This window comes from Balaenoptera ricei, chromosome 9 (genome assembly GCF_028023285.1).
Source record: "Balaenoptera ricei isolate mBalRic1 chromosome 9, mBalRic1.hap2, whole genome shotgun sequence".
Classification (NCBI taxonomy): Eukaryota; Metazoa; Chordata; class Mammalia; order Artiodactyla; family Balaenopteridae; genus Balaenoptera; species Balaenoptera ricei.
In genome coordinates this window covers 5,550,689-5,569,959 of record NC_082647.1, presented here as the reverse complement: position 1 = coordinate 5,569,959, position 19,271 = coordinate 5,550,689, and the positions used below count along the sequence as shown (strand labels likewise).

Genomic DNA, 19,271 nt, shown 5'->3' with positions numbered 1-19,271 from the left:
AATAAATGGACAGCAAGCATCCCCATGATAATAGCTCAACCAAACTTTATGTCAGACCTTTACCGAGTTTCCCTGGAAAGACTGTCGTTCAGTGTTATTACACGACCCTTCCCTGATTGTTCGCCGGTTCCCCTCTTGTGGATTTTCTTCTAATTACAGTGTGCCTACAAACTCCTCCAGATACTTCACCTACACAGCCACGCTAGGCGGTCAACACTACTCTCCCCGCTTAGAGATCAGACAGCTGAGGCTCAGAGAGGTTATATTGGCATTTTTCAAACTGAACGGAATCATGTAATTGCTCACTGGCTCTGCAGATGGCTTCTTAGATGAGGAATTTTTTTCCCTCAAATGAAACCTTAAGTGGAAGCTAATCAGACAAAGGCAGAGATGTTCTGGTTGAAGGAGGAATACTTTCCACCCTATGACTCACACCCACTCCGAGGATCCAGAAGCACCCAGGAGAAGCCCCGAGGGACCCAAAGGAGGTCAGAATGTAACCGCTAGCTGGGTGGTATGGGCTAAGCAAAGACTATTATAGCTTAGAAGTTTCATTTTAATTGGATTTGTTAAGTTTGAGATGCTTAGACAGTTGGATAAATTTTAGAACTCGTTGGAGAGGTAGGACATGGGGGTATAAATTTGGGTGTCAGTGCACACAAATGGTATTTTCCTTTCTAGGGATCACTGAGGTCATCTGGGAGAAAGTGCAAATAAATGGTAATAGAGGATCCAGGACTGAACCCCACAGCACTCCGATTTTAGAGGCTGAGAAAAAGAAGCTCCAGCAAAGAAGAACCAAAGGAGAGTATGCTCAGGCAAGCCAAGTTTAGAGACTGTTTCAAAAAGGAGGAAGTGACCAACTCTGCGGTATCTGCTGAGAGGCCAATAGATGAGGACATAATAGTGACTACTGGATTTGGCCGGTGTTCGTTGGTGACTTGGATGAGAGTGGTCTAACGAAGTGGTAGGGATAGGAGACTGAGCAGGTCGATTTGGAGAGTGTATAGTTAAGAGTATTATTAGATTAGGCAGGGATAACAAAGCACCCTTGAAGTCTCAGGGACTTAACACAAATGTTCATTTGTTGCTTAAATTAGGCCTCCTGTGTATCCGGCATCTTATAACTATGCCTTGTGGTATCTACACCCTCCATCTTGTAGCTATGCCATCTAGCAGACTTCAAAGGTCACTCTTCAGGAAAAGAGCTGGTGGGGGGGACCTCTTACTTACTCTTAAATCCCCTGGACCACAGCCCTCTGACCAGAACTAGGAGCATGGCCCTTCTTAACTGCTAAGGGCTGTAAGTCTAACTGCTTGCCCAGGAATGAGAGGAGAGCCAGCCCTGGAGACCTCGTGTAACTTTTACTGCAGGGAGTAATGGATATGAGGGATGGAGAGAGTGACCATGGAGACCTCTTCCAAGATTTTCCAAGAGAACAGTGGCTGGAAGGGGACAAAGGGTCAAGGAGGGGTATTTGTAAATTAAAACAAAATTTTTATACACTTTTAAAGGTTATTCTTCATTTACAGTTATTACAAAATATTGGCTCTAATACCCATGTTGTACAATACATCCTTGAACCTATCTTATATTACACCCAATAGTTTGTACCTCCCACTCCCCAACCCCTATATTGCCCCTCCTGCCTCCCACTGGTAACCACTAGTTTGTTCTCTATATCTGTGAGTCTGCTTCTTTTTGGTTATATTCACTAGTTTGCTGTATTTTTTAGATTCCACATAAAAGGGATTTCATATAGTATTTGTCTTTCTCTGTCTGACTTGTTTCACTTAGCATAATGCCCTCCAAGTCCATCCATGTTGCTACAAATGGCAGTATTGCATTCTTTTTTTTTTTTTTTAAGAGATTGGAGTTTATTTATTTATTTATTTATTTATTTATTTATTTATTTATTTATTTATGGCTGTGTTGGGTCTTCGTTTCTGTGCGAGGGCTTTCTCTAGTTGCAGCGAGCGGGGGCCACTCTTCATCGCGGTGCGTGGGCCTCTCACTATCGTGGCCTCTCTTGTTGCGGAGCACAGGCTCCAGACACGCAGGCTCAGTAGTTGTGGCTCACGGGCCTAGTTGCTCCGCGGCATGTGGGATCTTCCCAGACCAGGGCTCGAACCCGTGTCCCCTGCATTGGCAGGCAGATTCTCAACCACTGCGCCACCAGGGAAGCCCTGCATTCTTTTTTATGGCTGAGTAGTATTCCATTGTGTGTGTGTGTGTGTGTGTGTGTATACACACACACCCATATACCACATCTTTATCCGTTCATCTGTTGATGGACACTTAGGTTGCTTCCATGTCTTGGCAGTTGTAAATGGTGCTGCCGTGAACATTGGGGTGCATGTATCTTTTTGCATTTCCCACCAACAGCATGTAAAGTTCCCCTTTTCTCCACATCCTCGCCAACATTTGTTATTTGTGTTCTTTTTGGTGACAGCCTAAAAGATGCAGTGGAGAGGGATAAACTGGTGATGCAGGAAGATGAGACAAACGTAAGTCTGAGGTCAGCCCTTGAGAAGGCAAGAGGATGGGATTCTGAGCAGAAGAGGGGGTTTGCCTCCAGGGAGAGCAGGGACATTTTTCCTTTTCTAACAGAGAAAAGGCAGGGAGTATATGTACAAATATTGGTGGTTGCTGGAATAGGTGGTAGGGAAAGAAAGTGAGGTGTTGAGTTGGCCAAAAAATTCTTTTGAGTTTTTCTGTAACATCTTATGGAAAAACCTGATTGAACTTTTTGGCCAACCCAATAGTTCTCATGTGAGTGCTTCTCTGTTCTCTGCCATCACCAGCTGAGAATTAGGGTAGGATGGAGGGGAGGCTGGAGGTTTGAGAAGAAAAGCGAAGATTGGCTTGCTCATTTCTGCCTACTCCCGGTTTATGTGACACAATTCCTAACAGCCTCCTGTATGGGGTGCCTCTTCTGCCTCATTCGAGATACTCTTGGCCTTGCCCACTCTTGCCCTCACCACTGTGGGGTGACTGTTTCTGTGATGATGCCCGACTGATTCGTGCTGGTGCACGTGGAAGAGCTCATCTTTGGTCCCTTTTGTCCCCCTTGTCTCCTTAGTGCTGTGAATACCCAACTCAGAATCATGGCGGAGCGAACAAACCTTCACCCACTAGAAACAAGAGCTGGTGGAGAAATACGTCCCCTTTTTCTACTCCTATGGACAATCCTGACGCATGGCTTATAGGTGTTTATTTAATATTTTCTCTCATTCTGTGGGTTGCATTTTCACTCTTAATTGTGTCCTTTGGTAGATAAGTTTTTAATTTTAAGGTAGTTCGATTTATCTTTCTTTCATTGCCTGTACTTTGGTGTCGTATCCAAGAAATTATCACCAAATCCAATGTCATGAAGCTTTTACCCTGTTCTAAGAGTTTCTATAGTTTTATCTCTCTTTTTTTTTGGCCGTACCGTGCGGCATGTGGGATCTTAGTTCCCCGACAGGGATCGAACCCATGCCCCCTGCAGTGGAAGCGCGGCATCTTAACCACTGGACCACCAGGGAAGTCCTATAGTTTTACCTCTTAACACTTAGGTCTTTGATCCATTCTGAGTGGAAACAACCCAAATATTTATCAATTGATGACTAGATAAACAAAATGTGGTATTTTCAGACAATGGATTATTATTTGAGCATAAAAAGGAATGAAGTACTGACATGTGCTGCAGTATGGGCGAGCCTTGAAAATACGATGCTCGGTGAAAGACGCAAGAACCACGTGTTGTGTGATTCTATTTATATGAAATGTCCAGGATAAGTAAATTCTCAGAGACAGAAAGTAGATTAGTGGTTGATGGAGGATGGAGAGAAGGGGAAATGGGAGTGACTGCTAGGTGTTATGGGGTTTCTTTGAGCTGATGAAAATGTTCTGAAATTAGATAGTGGTGATGGTCCCACAACTTTGTGAACATACTAAAAAACCTCTGAACTGTTATATTTTAAAAGGGTGAATTTTATGGTATGTGAATTATATCTTAATAAAAAATAAAAATAAAATAAAATTCTAACTATTGTATGTGCACCTTTCTCAGAAGGAAAGATTTGACTTTATTACAACAAACCAACCGGGCAATGCTTGCAAAACTCCTGTGATAAATTTGTCCAAAAATGGGGCCAACTCACTTTTTTTTCCCTTCATTCTGTGAGGCTATAACGTGCATACAGTGAAGTGCACGATGTTCAGTGAACAGCCCAGTGACTGTATTTGTAGGCTCTGTGAGGCTTTCACTCAGATCAAGAAGATACAGCATGCCCGGCCCTATAAAAGGCTCGCTCTGGGCCTCTCTCAGAAACAAGCATTCCCACCCCCTCCCAAAGGTAATCACCACTCTGACCACTATCACTCTGGATTAGTTTTGCCTCTTCTTGAGCTTCATAGAATTAGGATTATAGGCTGTGTCTGGCTTCTATCAGTGTTACGTCTGGGGCATTCATCCTGTTGTGTGGCTCTGTGGCTCATTCATTTCAGTGCTGCTTTGCATTCTGTTATATGTAGAAGCACAGTTTATCCATTCTCCTGTTGATGGCATTAGGGTTGTTTCCAGTTGGGGGCTACTATGAATAAAAGCTTACCTTTTACTATTATTATAAAAGGACAGAAAAGCACCTTCCCTTAGAGCCTGTCTGAAGGAGATTCGAAGTTATGCTTGGAGGTTTATAATTGGCTGTCGTATCTGCCCCAGGAGAGGTACCAAAACCGCAGCCCACCCCGTTCCTCTCACATACCAGCAGATGGCTGGTCCCAGGCAAAACACTGAGTCACCTCCTTAATGGGGGGAGGGCCGGATCTGCTCAGACATGTTAAGAAAGAAGAAATTTTGCAAGCATTTGGCTGAATTCATGTACTAATATCTAAAGTTGAGTAATACAGAGTAAGTAAAAAGGCAGCCAGTAACTCTTTGGCTCATCTTTGTCTCTTGAGGTATTCTGAAAACTTCTTTGTTTTCTTAAGTTTATTTCAGAAGAGCCAAAAACGAGGCTTGCCCTAGAGAAGGCTAGGATTTTGACTTGCCCAATGTGAGGTTTTTCCTATTTCCTCAGCTGAGGAGAGAGAATTCTAAGACTTTCTGGAAAGACCCTTTGAACTTTGGAATTCCTGGATCCTGCCCGCTGATTGGAGCTCCCGGGCTGGGGCCTCTGGGGCTGGTGAGGAGTTGTGTGATGTCACAGGGCTTTGTGAGGCAGCCTGGGGCCACCTGTGTTTTAAGCCCTGCCAGATGGGGCAGGGTACCCAGCACAGTCAAGTTATTTGCTCAGAATCCAGGCACCATAGAGTCACGCATTCAAGAAGAAATTCCATCTTCCAGATCATTCAGCGTAGACTCCTGCCTGATTCCGCCTATGACTCAGCTTGGAGAATACAACTACAAAGCAGCCAGTGGTTGTCTCAGTGGTAGGTGGTGGGGGGGGGGCGGTCCTTCCACCTAGAATCAGTGGGAGCAGCGCATCAAATCATGGAATCTTGAATGGGATGCTGGCTCTGGGGATTAGGATTAAGAAAATCAGATTTTTCAGGCTGGGTTATGCCACCTTAGAGGCTTACTGGACATCGTAATAACTTTAGTTCTTGAAAATCAGGGTCAATTCTCACTGTATACCACAAAGGTACACCCTTTGTGCTTCTTAGGATTTATACAAAGAGAATGTATTACTTATTCAAAAAGCAAAATAGAAAAAAAAAACTCTTGGTAGTATCAGAAAGTCATAGATCTTGTATGGAGATCGGTATTAAGATTGTTCTTGGAAAGCAAGGGATTACAAATACTGATTATTTGCAGAAAAATTAGTTGTGACATGATCTAAAGCATGGTCGTGTTTTCCTGGCTCTAAAAACGAACATTTTAAAACTCAGTGACTGTAAATCCAGATTTATTTTAGGGCTCTGGTTTCTCGGTGTGTGCGTGTGCACATGTGTTAGTGAGTATTGGCAGCGTTCTTTTTTGCTTTACTGGATTCTTTTCATTAACTCTCAGGTGTTTTTTTGAATGCATTTAAAATTTTGTTTGCTATGCATACAAATCATCACTGAAATATTTTTTACAACTTAATTCTGTATTTTTCTAGCATATGAGTTTTAGTTTAGGAAATAATTGAACATGGTTTCCTTCTGAGAATACAGAGTCGAAGAGCCAATCACAGAGCTGTGGGATCTATCTCTTGGTAGAAGTTTTCTGCGTTTTGTGGGAGTGTGGGGAGGGTGTTGGGGGCGGGAGGAGGAGAGATGAGGTGCATATTCCAGAGAGCTAATGGGAGCTCTGCTTTAAGAAAATGCAATATAAGACAACTGATATTAGTAAAATAAGAAATTTGGGGGGAGGGATATTTTTATAAGTGTTCATATCTAAAGAAAATTTTCCCCAAATTTTCTTTTTTTTTTTAATTTTTAAGAAAATTTTTATTTTATAATGGAGTAGAGTTGATTTACAGTGTTGTGTTAGTTTCAGGTGTGCAACAAAGTGATTCAGTTAGACATATACATGTATCTATTCTTTCCCAAATTTTCTTAGTATGGTAGAATCTTTCTAGAGTATGGATTTATTTTATTTTTCAGTAATAATTCTATCATATGAATTCATGTGTACGTTTTGTATATTAAACTTGGTGGCCTCCCCTCACCTAGTTTCTCCTTTCACTAGTTTCTAATTGCTTTTGGGTTTTGGAGAAAATCAAAACAGAAGTCTCTCAAAATTTAGACACTAATAGGAAGATGCGATGGTAATATAAGTTAAAACAGCTTCATTCTCTTTTCAGTTCTTTTACTCCATCCATTTCCCCTAGTTAGAACTTATCTTCTTCTCTTACACATTCGATACATTTTCTTTGCATAATCAAATATTTCGTTTTTAGAGTGTTATTCATTCAGTCAATGAGCCTCTATCGTGCAACCAGGATCTTTGTCAGGACGTTAGATCCGATGTCCTAGGGGAATGCTCCCATACTGATAAACTCTCCCGAATCCAGCTTTATGTCCCCTCCCTTTACCGGGCATCCTCAGGACTCAGCCCCGGCACAGGCCCCTGACTCCAGTGGGTGGTGATGCCTGGGCCCTGCAGTTCTCGGGGAACAGACTTTCCTCCCTGGGGGGGCCTCGCACATTCCCGGCCAAGCTGTGTTGTGACTTGGTCCTCGTTACTGACCTGGTGGCCAGGAGCGGACTTGAGAGGTGACCCTCAAGGGAGGGCAGGTGTTGCCTTTTGAAACGGAGGCCTCTGTGTTATTTTCAAGGAGAGGAGGAGAGCTAGCCTTTCGTGGAGAGGAGGGGCCATTGCTGTGGGTCCAGAGTGTCCGGTGGGTCTCGGGTTTCTGGCGTGTCTACACCCACACACTCCCATCCTGAGGCTCAGTCTCCCTCCTTTCCTGGATTGAACACTAGCCAAGGTGAGAATCAACCTTCCCTTCCCTGCAGCTCAGCTGCCCTCATCAAGCCCTGCTTTCTCGCCCTTTGGTTGTAGGGATGAGTTTTTTATACCCTGCTAAGGAGGCCCTCTGACTCAGATATTTTGCCTTAAATTGGGGACGAATAACCCTCAGCTTTCCATTACTTTTCTCAGTTGCGTCCACAGCCTCAACTACAGCCATTTTGATTCCGTGGTATTTGTGGTGACCACTCCCTGCCCTCATCTCTCAAATGTGCCAACCAGAACACTCCTTTCCACCAGGATTCCACCCCAGGTCACCGCAGCAAAGTTTTAGTGAGGGCACTGCTTCATTAAAGGGCTATCAGAATGCTGCCTTTTCACCAGCAGTGGGTCCTCAGGGAAGCCAGCTAAGGGTGACCCAGCCCCTAAACCCCATTTTAGACCGTTTCCCAGGACCACTCCCACTACCAACTGTTGTAGTTGGAGTTTCCCAGAAAACAGACTCTGAGATTTGCGTGTGAGCACTTTATGGACATGGGTTTGGCTTTCCAAAGTGAGGGAAATGGGTCAAGCAGAGGAAGAGGTTGGAGTGTGATGTCGTTGAGGGGCCTCTGCCAGTCCCATGGGCAGCTCTGGGCCGGAGGGGCCTTCAGAGTCATCCCAAATTGAGACAAGAGGTTTCCACCCATCGACCAGTCTTTAAGCGTGAGTTCCCTCAGGGAGGCGGAACCTTGGGCAAAGCAGCTTGCCTCAGCCAAAGGTAATTCTGGGGCATGGACTTGGCTGTGAGCCTTTGGCAGTAGGGGGAACAGGTGCCCACCACTGCCTAAGGCATCGTATCCAGGTGTGTTCAGGTCTCTTTCTGGTGGTTTGAGGCCGTGGAGCTGTTATGGGCACTGGGTTCTGTTGAGCAGTATGGGTTTCCTACATGAATAAGCGCAGTAACAGCCACAGTGGAGATGCAAGCTTGTTCCTAGGGAAGAGCCAAGGTCAAAACTGTAGAAGCCAAATTCTTTCCTCGAGTCCGAGAAAGGATAAAAATGGGAGATAATGCTAAATGTTCGAGTGCCAGGAGGTCACTTGGGAAGAATTGGAGCATGAGAAGGAAAACCCATGCCAGAGGGACCTGGACCCAGGAGAGACCTGGAGAGCATGAGGCTCATTTCATTGATTACTTTTCCCAGGAGTCAGGACATCAGGGGATTTAAAGGGACAGGGACGGGAGCATCTATGTTCACGTGTTTGCCAGTATTGATGCTGTTTGATTTATTTTCACATTTTATTTTCATTTTCAATCTTTTTCAAAATGTTTGCTTTCAAAACGTTTATCAAAGTAATACATACGTATAAAAAATAAAATAGGACTTCCCTGGTGGCGCAGTGGTTGAGAATCCGCCTGCCAAGGCAGGGAACACGGACGGGTTCGAGCCCTGGTCCGGGAGGATCCCGCATGTCGCGGAGCAGCTGGGCCCGTGCACCACAACTACTGAGTCTGCGCTCTAGAGCCCGTGAGCCACAACTACTGAGCCTGCGTGCCACAACTACTGAAGCCCGTGCTCTACAACAGGAGAGGCCACCGAAGTGAGAGGCCCACGCACCACAACGAAGAGTGGCCCCCGCTCGCTGCAACTGGAGAAAGCCTGTGCGCAGCAACGGAGACCCAATGCAGCCAAAAATAAATATAAATAAATAAATAAATAAATAAATAAAATAAAATAAAAACAAAATCTTAAAAGAAAGTCAGCAGGCCCTTCCCATTTCCCACACTGACCCCCACCCCAGTGCAACTCCCTACAAGCAAGAGACTCTTTAATCTGTTTCTTATGATGGTTACCTTCACATTTTAAATAATATTCTCAGACTTCTATTTCTTGGTTTATCTATATTATATACCAACTTCATTTTTCTTACATGGCTTCTATTTTTTTTAGCTTATTTTCCAATAAATCTATGTGATTATTTTTGGTTAATACAGTTATCAGTGGTTACATCTTCATCACTCTATCAATATCGTTCCTTAGTTTTTACCATCATATAGATCATCTACCTGCACTTCCCCACCCCCAAATAATTCATCAAATCTGATATTCTTTGGACCCATCTCCTTTGTGGGGTAGGGGTGCAGCACCCAGAGCTCAACACCAGCTTCTGTTCGAATCTCTGCTGGTTGCACCCTAAGCCCACTTTGCACCTGCCCTCCGAGACTGCTCTGCCTCTCTCCTGCATTGAATCCACTACCCTGGGTCCTTGTCTTCTTTGTTTATTCTTTGTCTTGTTGGCACTTACAACCCACACATAGTTTCCCAAAAAGGAAGACAAGGAGTGTAATTTTTTGAAAACATATTTATTCTGCTCTCAAGCTTTATTAAATTTTGACTAGATATAGAATTCTAGGTGGAATATCATTTAACAGAATTTTGAAGCTATTTCTCTACAGTTTTTCAGAACCCATTGGTGCTGTTGAGAAATTTGATGTCATTCTGCTTCTCCTTCTCATATATGTCAACTGTTTCTCCTGCCTCTGGAAGCTTTTAGGATCTTTTTACATCGATTGCATTGGCCATCGTGGGCCCTTTTAGTTCTGGGGGAAATGTTTGTATTATTTATTTGATGCTTTTCTCCTCTTTTCTCTGATCACCTTTTGGAACCCTTTGCACTAGTTGGATGTTATATTGATACTTCCTAGAATGAAATATCACATCTCTCATTTTTTTCCTCTCTCTTTCATTTATTTGTGCTTTCCAGAGTATTCCTTTCATGCTATTTTCCAACCTTCTGATGATTTTTCATTTTAGCAATCATGCTTTAAGTTTCAGCAGCCTCTTTTTGTTCTCTAAGTGTTCCTTTTTCAAGCCTGCTTCTCTGGTTTCATAAATGTAATGTTTTCTTAGCTCTCTCTGAACAATCAAAATCAGTGTTTTGATTTGAAAGCTCTCATTTACTGTTCCCCTTTTCTGGTTCAATTTGTATTTTCTTTCTTTCTGAAGGCTTCCCTCAAGCACCTCAGCCAATCCTTGGCGTCTGTACTAGTTTACTAGGGCAACCACAACAAAGTCCCTTAGACTGGGTGGCTTGAACGATAGATGTTTATTTTCTCACGATTCTGGAACCCAGAAGTACGAGGTCAAGGTGTCAGCAGGGTTGATGTCTTTTGAAGCCTCTCTCCTTGGCTTGCAGATGGCCACCTTCTCACTGTGTCCTCAAATGACCTTTCCTCTGTGCCTGCACCCTTGGTGTTTCTTCTTCTTCTTATAAGGACACCAGTCCTATTGGATCAGGGCCCACCCTAATGGGCTCATTTAAACTTCATTACTAAAGACCCCATCTCCAACTACCGTCACGTTGGGAGTTAGGACTTCAACATATGAGTTTAGGGGGACACAATTCAGTTCATTACAGCATTCCATTCCAACTGAAAAGTGAGACTCTAACACGCTGCCAGGAACCTCTGGGTGTTGGGCTCACCCCCCTCCCACAGGTGTCCTGTCTTCACGGTGACACGTGGGGAGTCGGCTGCTTTGTTGGGCACCCCATACGCTTCACTGTGTGGGGGGCTTTTCTCTGGGGCCTGTCTTCTCATCACAGAATAATTCTCCCCTCTCCTACCTCAGGTTGAGCAGCCTGGCTTCTGGGATCCTGTGCGTGAGGCGGGAAAGAGAGCCAGGTGACTCCCCTGACCTCAGCCTCAAGCTTCCTTCTGCGGAGGCCGAGCCTCTACAATCCCATTTCTCCAGAGAAGAAATTGCCAGGCTCTTGTCTGACTTTTCTGTGCAGGGAGGGGTGTCCAGAGCCGACTGTTCTGCATGGAAGCATGTGGCCTTTTCCAAAGCCTCCCCCTGTGGCCCCTGACAAGCCTGGGCCTCCAAACCCTGAGCTGCCCTGGGGTCTGCTAGACGCGTATCTGTCTCAGAGTCCTCCCTCTGCCCACCTGGAGTTGTGACTCCCTCTTTCCTTCCAAGTCATGGTCACACGGCCAAGAGTGTGTCTTCCAAACCTGTACTGAAATCGCCATGCATTATTTTTCTCTCTACCACTCTTTTCCCAGGAGAGTTTTCAGCTTTATTTTTGTTCACAGTTGAGTCAGGAGGGAGAGGACACAAGACACACATATTCAATCTATCAACTTTAAAGGAAGCCTCTCAAGACTTTCTTGTTTGATAAATTATGAAATATTTCAAACGTAGGAGAAATACAGAGAAAAATATCAGGAGCGCTCTGTGTGCACATCATCAAGCTTTATCAGACCTCCTCATTTTGCCATATTTGCTTCAGAACTTTTAAAAAGTAAGCATTAAGGGGAATTCCCTGGTGGTCCAGTGGTTACTACTCCTCACTTCCACTGCCGAGGGCCCAGGTTCAGTCCCTGGTCAGGGAACTAAGATCCCACAACCCACGACCAAAAAAAAAAGCATTAAGGACACAGTCCGAGCTCTTTATCCGCCTCCTGATTCCCTCCCACACAGAGGTGATCACTGTCCTGTATTTTTCCTATTTTTGTGTAGACCGTGCACACGCATGGTATTTTTCCCTAACATTTGCTACCCTCAAGCATACGCATAAACAATTGCACTGCTTTTCGTGTTTTCCAAATTTATATAGGTAACATCATACCCTCCTTGTTTTTTGTGCAACATTATGTTTTTTAGATTTTACGATATTAATCCATGTCGCTCCAGTAGGTTCATTTCCAATGCTGAATGAATAGCCTCAGTTTATCAGTTCTCCTGTTGAGGGAAACTAGAGTTGTGTCTAATTTCTACCACAAACATGAGTCCAGTAAACGTCCTTGTACATGCCTCCTGGCGAGAGTCTCTTTGGGGTATATTTCTAGGGATGGAACTACTTCCACATTCCCTATGTATAGACTCAACCTGCATAGAGATTGCAAAGTGGCTGTACCATTTCACAGTCCCATCAGGGGGGTCCGCGCTTCTCACTGCCCACTTTCTTTCCACCATGGGATAGTGCATGTTTTTACATTTCTAACAGTCTGATTAGTGTCAAATCAGCTTTTTAAAACAGAGACCTATGCCATCACTCCTAGATGCGTCGAGAAGGTGGAAGGGATGAGAAACCTTTCTTTCACATTGTTTGCTTTAGTTTTATCTCAGGAGTCTGGGTCAATGACTTTAAATGATAGTGTATGTTTTATAAGCACGTTATACATTTTCATGTTAAGAAATCTGATGAATATCAGTTTTAAGAGTTTTTTAAAGGATACACTTTCTCGTATCAAAGTATATGATAAGCACTGATATCAAAATAATCCTGTTTTTAAAACACTGTAAATTGAATTTAAGCCAAGTTGATGATCTCTAAACCATCACAATAGCTAATACAGCTTCTCTTAAATCCTTATGGTTTAGGAAATGTTAAAATGGACCTTCAAAAATGCTAGGTTTACAATGAGAAATGTTATAATTCAATGTTTACTCCATGGATCCTTGACACTTGGGATCTGGACAACCATCTTTATTTATTTTCACCATAATCATGTGAAGAACCAGGAGAAGAAGATCCAGGAGAAAGGAAATCCATTAATTTGGTCCCTTGGGAAGAAATTGCAAACTGAACATGGCTCAGTGCAAATACCAAGACCTTATGTAAGAGTCAAAAGGCCTAATGAAGATGAAACTACAGAACAGAAGTCATTTATAAAATTAGGTAAGTATTTTGATTTCCTCTGTTAGCCATTTTAAGGGGAAAATATACCATAAATTTAATAATTGGGAAGAGTGAGAGAATGTCCTTTTTTAGAGCAATTCAATTTTAAATTATGAAATATTTCTCATATATATTCATATATATCCATACACACACACACACACACACACACACACACACACACACACACACAGAAAATAATAAAACAGGCTTGTGTGTATTTACCACCTAAATTTAACAATTTTTATGTAGTTTGCTGTATTTGTTTCAGATAGCTTTCTGTGTTTCAAAGAAATAAATTTTAATAGGTACAGTAAAAACTTCACCCCATTCTTCCTCCTCCCTAGATATCTTCCTCATTTCTTTTATGTATTTTCTTTAAGAAAAATACAGTATGTATTTTTAAAAATAAATTTCTTTGTTTAGGCTGCGTTGCTGTGCTTCGGCTTTCTCTAGTTGCGGTGAGCGGGGGCTACTCTTCCTTGCGGTGTGCGGGCTTCTCATTGTGGTGGCTTCTCTTGTTGTGGAGCACGGGCTCTAGGCACGTGGGCTTCAGTAGTTGTGGCACGTGGGCTCAGTAGTTGTGGCACGTGGGCTTAGTTGCTCTGCGGCATGTGGGATCTTCCCGGACCAGGGCTTGAACCCGTGTCCCCTGCATTGGCAGGTGGATTCTTAACCACTGCGCCACCAGGGAAGACCCATAGTATGTATTTTTAATATATTTGTAGCTATTCTGGAATGAATTGCAATGCCACTATGGATATTAACATGTAAGTCTTTGTATAAACATATTTTGTTTCTCTCAGGTAAATACCTAGGTGTGGGATGGATGGGACATATGGTAGCTGTATGCTTAACTTTAAAGAAAATGACAAACCGGTTTCCAAAGGAAGGGTGCCATTTTATATTTCCTTCAACAGTGGATGAGAATTCCATTTTCTCCAGATTTGGCCAACACTTGACATGGTCAGATTTTTAGATTTTAACCATTCTAATGCGTGAGTAATGGTATCATAGTGGCCTTAATTTGCATTTCCCTACAACTAAGGATTTTGAACACCTTTTCATGTGCTTAGTGGCCACACATACATCTCCTTTTGTAAAGTGTCTCTCCAAGTCTTCTGTCCATTTTTAAATTGGGATGTTTGTCTTCTGATTTCTAAGACTTTTAAAATATATTCTGGTATCAAATCCTTTGATTTGTGAGTTGCAAATATTTTGCACAAGTCTGTGCCTTGTCTTTTCATTCTCTCTTTTTTTAATTGAGATATAATTGATATATATCATTGTATTCGTTTTAGGTGTACAACACAATGATTTTTATATATGTATATATTGCAAAATGGTTACCACAATAAAGTTAATTAACATCCATCATCACATATAGTTACCATTTTTTTTCTTGTGATGATAACTTTTTAATTTTTTTATTTTTTTACTGTTAATATACAATTTATTCTTATATTCCAAAAGGAGAATGTTTTCTAATTTCTACAGTTGAAAACAAAATTATTTATAATCACGTAATTCACCATTATTATTCATTGCATTTTCTTTGGAAAGGATAAAAGTTATCTCAGTACTTCAGGAGATAACTTAAGGTATACTGTCTTAGCAACTTGCAAGTATATAATACAGTGTGCTGACTAGAGTCACCATGCTGGACATCTTCATTCTCCTCTGAGTGGTTTCATTCAAGAAGCAAGATTTTAAATTTCGATGGTCAATTTATCACATTTTCTTGTGTGGTTTATGTTTTTTATGTTTTATCTAAGAAATCTTTGCCTACCTCAAGTTCACAAATATTTCCTTCTATCGTTTTTTTTTTTTAGAAATTTTAAAGTTTTAGGTTTTACATTAACTCCGTTTTGAATTAATTTCTGTGATGCTGTGAGGTAAGGATCATAGTTCATTTTTCCATATGGATCCAACACCATTTGTTGAAAAACTTTCATTTTCCCATCTTGGTCCCTTTATCAAAAATCAATTGGCCAGGGCTTCCCTGGTGGCGCAGTGGTTAAGAATCTGCCTGCCAATTCAGGGGACATACGTTCGAACCCTGGTCCGGGAAGATCCCACATACTGCGGAGCAGCTAAGCCGTGCGCCACAACTACTGTGCCTGCACTCTAGAGCCCGTGAGCCACAACTACTGCACCTGCGTGCCCCAACTACTGAAGCCCGTGCGCCTAGAGCCCATGCTCCGCAAAAAGAGAAGCCACCGCAATAAGTCTGTGCACCGCAACCAAGAGTAGCCCCCGCTCGCCCCAACTAGAGAAAGCCCGTGCACAGCAACGAAGACACAATGCAGCCAAAAATAAATAAAATAAATAAATTTATTTTTTAAAAATCAATTGGTCATTTTTGTTGTATCTGTTTCTGAACTCTATTCTCATTCTTCTTAGAAATTGTTTTGGTTACTCTAGGTCTTTTGCTGGTCCATATATATTTTAGAAACAGCTTGTCAATTTCTACAAAAAAGCCTGCTGGTATTTTGAATGGAATTGCATTGAGTCTATAGATCAGTCTGGGGAGAATTGATATCTTAATAATATTACTTTACCTGCATTCCACATATTTTAATATGTTGAATTTTCATTTTCATTCTGTTCTATGTATTTTTATATTCCCTTTGAGACTTTCTTCTTGGATTATTTGGAAATAGATTGTTTAATTTCCAAGTGTTTTGAATAATTTTCTGTCTTTCTGTAACTGACATCCAGTTTGATTCCACTGTAGTCACAAAATATACGCTATGATTTCGATTCTTTTAGGGTTTTTTTGAGGTTTGTTTTATGATCCAGGATATGGCCTATCTTGGTGAATGCTCCATGGATACTTGAAAAAAAATGTGTATTCCGGTACTGTTAGGTGAAGTGTTTTATATATATGTAATCTCAGTCAGGTCCGGTTGGTTGATTGTATTGTTCAATTCTTCTGTATCCTTGCTGAGTTTTTGGCTAGTAGTTCTGACAGTTGCTAAGAGTGGGTGTTGAAGAGCCCAATTATAATCATGGGTTTGTCTGTTTCTCCTTTCAACCCTATGCGTTTTTGTTCCATGTATTTTGAGACTGTTTTTTGGTATGTTTCTATTTAGGATCATCATATATTACTGGTAGACTGATCTTTTATCAGTGTATACTGTCCCTCTTTGTCTCTAGTAATTTTCTTTGTTCTAAAGTCTATTTTATCTGATATTAATGTAGTTAGTCCTGCTTTTTAAATTATTTGCAAGATATATCTTTTTCTATCCTTTTACTTTCAATCCACCTACATCACATTGAGGGGAGTTTCTTGTAGACAGCATATTGTTAGAACATATTTTTTAATGCACTCTGACAATCTATGTCTTTAACTGATATATTTAGATCATTTTCATTTAATATAATTATTCATATGTTAAGGTTTAAGTCATCCATTTTATTATTTTTTTGTTTGCTTCTTCCATTTCTCATTCTTCTGTTCTCTTTTCGTACCTTATTGTTAGTTACCTGAACATGTTTCAGAATCCCATCTTGATTTACTTCCAGTATTCTTTTAATGTATTGCTTTGTGTAGCTCTATTCGTGGTTGCTCTAGGTATTAACATGATACATGTGTAACTCACTGAGGTCTTGTTGAATCAATGTTTTGCCACTTCCAGTAAAGCGTAAAAAGCAAAGTCCATTAGCATCCTCAATTTTAAAATACGATTATCTTCAGCATTTCCTCTGTGTACACGGAGCACCACATCAGATGGTGGTGTAGTGTTTGCTCCAATCACTGAGTGAGACTTAAGAAACTCATGAGCACAGGCTATTATATTTTTTACCCTTTTGGATGTTCTTTTTTCTTTTCTGAGGTTGCAACCCTTCATCTGCTATGATTTTCCTTTTTTGTTTACAGAACTTTCTTTTTTGATTCTTTGAGGGTGGGTTTGCTAGTCACAAATTCTTAGTGTTTCTTCATCTGAACGTATCTTTATTTTTCTCATGATTCCCGAAGGATATTTTTGCTGACCTAGACTTTGCTGATGATAGTTCTTTCTGTTCAGCACTCGAAATGTTTTCCCACTTCCTTCTCTCCTCCATGATTCAGACGAGAAATCCACAGTCATTCAGATCTTTCCTCTGTGAGTACTGCCTCCTTTCTGTCTGCAGCTTTCAAGAGTTTTCTTTTGTCTGGAGTTTTCAGAAGCTTAATTATGATGTGGCATGGATTTCTTTGGTGTATCCTACTTGGGAGTTTGCTCAGCCTCTTGAAGCTGTAGACGTCCATCTTTCACCAAATTTGTGAACTTTTCTACTATTATTTTTTAGAGCACTTTTTCATTCCTCACTCTCCTATCCTTCTGAGACTCCAATAATATGAATATTAGCTCTTTCGTTGTTAGCTCATGGGTCCCTGAGACTCTCTTCATTTTTCTTTTTTTTAGTCTATTTTCTCCGTTGCTCAGAGTAGGTGGATTCTGTTATCACTATTCTACTTAATATTAAGCCCATCTAGCGAGTGTTTTATTAGATTATTTTTAGTTCTATAATTTCCATTTGGTTCTTTTTTATAACTTCTATTTCTTTGCTGAGATTTCCCCTTTTTGTGTTTCTGAGCATTTTTATGATGGCTGCTTTAACATCTGAGATCATTCTGACCTCTGATTCATCTTGGTATTGACATCTGTCGATTGTCTTTTCCTATTCAATTTGAGATCTCCCTGGTTCTTTGTACGACAAAAGATTTTCGGTTGTATCCTGGGCATTTTGGACATTATGAAACTCTGGGCCCTGTTTAAGCTTCTTTGTTAGGCCGACCTCTGTTGAGATGCAGCACAAGGGCCAGGTGGGTGGGTGTGTTTGCTTCCTGCTGGACCTGCCGACTCCACCCTGGCAACCGTGGAGCGTGGGCACTGCCACGCTGTGGATGGTGGAGGGGACGTTCAGCAGCCCCGTTGGTGAAATGGGGCGCTGACTTGCATGACATTGTTGTCTCTGAGTTCAGCTCCCCAGTGGGCCTCCCTGACACCAGGGTCAGGAGATGGGGTAAGCAGAATATCAACTATCCCGCTTTGCACAACCTGCTGCCATTGAGGGTGGAGGTTCAGCTCTCCCTGGACCCCCATGGATATGAGGGGCAGTGGGTGCATGGCGTAGTGACTATCCTCACCTTGCGCCACCTCGTTAAGACTTGTTGCTGCCAGGTGGGGCTGGAGGCTCAGCACGCCACTGACAAGACACTACCTTAGGGAGAATCAGAGCACCACCTGCTTCTACCCGGCAGGCTTCTGGAAGACCAGCTCCCTGCTCAGCCCACCCACACCAGCCAGACAGGTAGTCAGAACACTGCCTTCTTCTGCCAGGAAGGGGGACGGAAGGGTAGGTTATGCTCAGGGGAGAGGAGCACGGCCCCTTGTTCCCTTGGGGTAGAGGTGGACCCGCTCCCTGCTCTGCCCACTGGAGCCAACAGGGGGCGGTGTGGTTCTCCCGTTGGTGCTTGATTGGACTAGAGTGGGTGCTGCCAGAGGGTTTCTGTGGTTAGTTATCCTTTTTCCTGGCCCTGTGGCTGGTGGAACAGGCTTATCTTGGGGCTTGTTTTGTCTGTGCCCATTAGTGGTTCCACCTGCAGCCTTCGACAGCCCCCTGTCTGGGATTTACGGGAGGCAACAAAGAAATCAGGAGCCCACCGTGTCCTTGCCCCTGTCCTGAGGCTCCCAGGCAACCTGCCTCCTTACACTCACCTTTCAGAGCCAAGGAGTTTTTAGGTGTAAGAAAGAGGACCGAGGGGAAATGGGGTCACTTTTTGATGGGAATTCTCTTTATATCCAGTATAGAATTTATACCAATTTTGGAAAACACTCTTTGGGCATTGGAAAAGAAAGTTTATTCTCTCAAAAACAAAGCACAACATAAAATCTACTAAGGAAACTTAACTAATTATGTTATTCAAGTTTCTAACTTTTTGTCTGATTCAGAGTTGTTCTTAGAAACTTCCATTACTGTTCGTTTGTGGCAACATATATTGATATTTCTAACAATTTTTCTTTAAGTATTTTGCTGCAGCATTATTTGATGTCTACAAGCTCATTACTATTAAATCTTTACTGTGACTTATTGTGAGTATAAAATGACCTTCTGGATTGTCCTTCCAGTGAATTCTATGCTTTAAAAATTATTTTGACTCCTGTAGTCTTTGACCGTTCCTTCACTTTTAACCATTTTAGTTCATCTTATTTATCGTTTATGGTTACATTTGGT

General features: G+C 42.1%; 1 protein-coding gene across 1 annotated transcript in view; it reads left to right on the top strand.

The window, feature by feature from the left end:
- Window positions 1-12,772: 12,772 nt before the first annotated feature.
- Window positions 12,773-19,271, top strand: part of GALNTL5 (polypeptide N-acetylgalactosaminyltransferase like 5) — an 82,815-nt gene continuing 76,316 nt past the window's right edge. Inside the window, 1 exon segment of the mRNA XM_059932573.1 lies at window positions 12,773-13,046. Coding sequence (XP_059788556.1) covers window positions 12,788-13,046 — 259 coding nt within the window. The 5' untranslated portion in view covers window positions 12,773-12,787.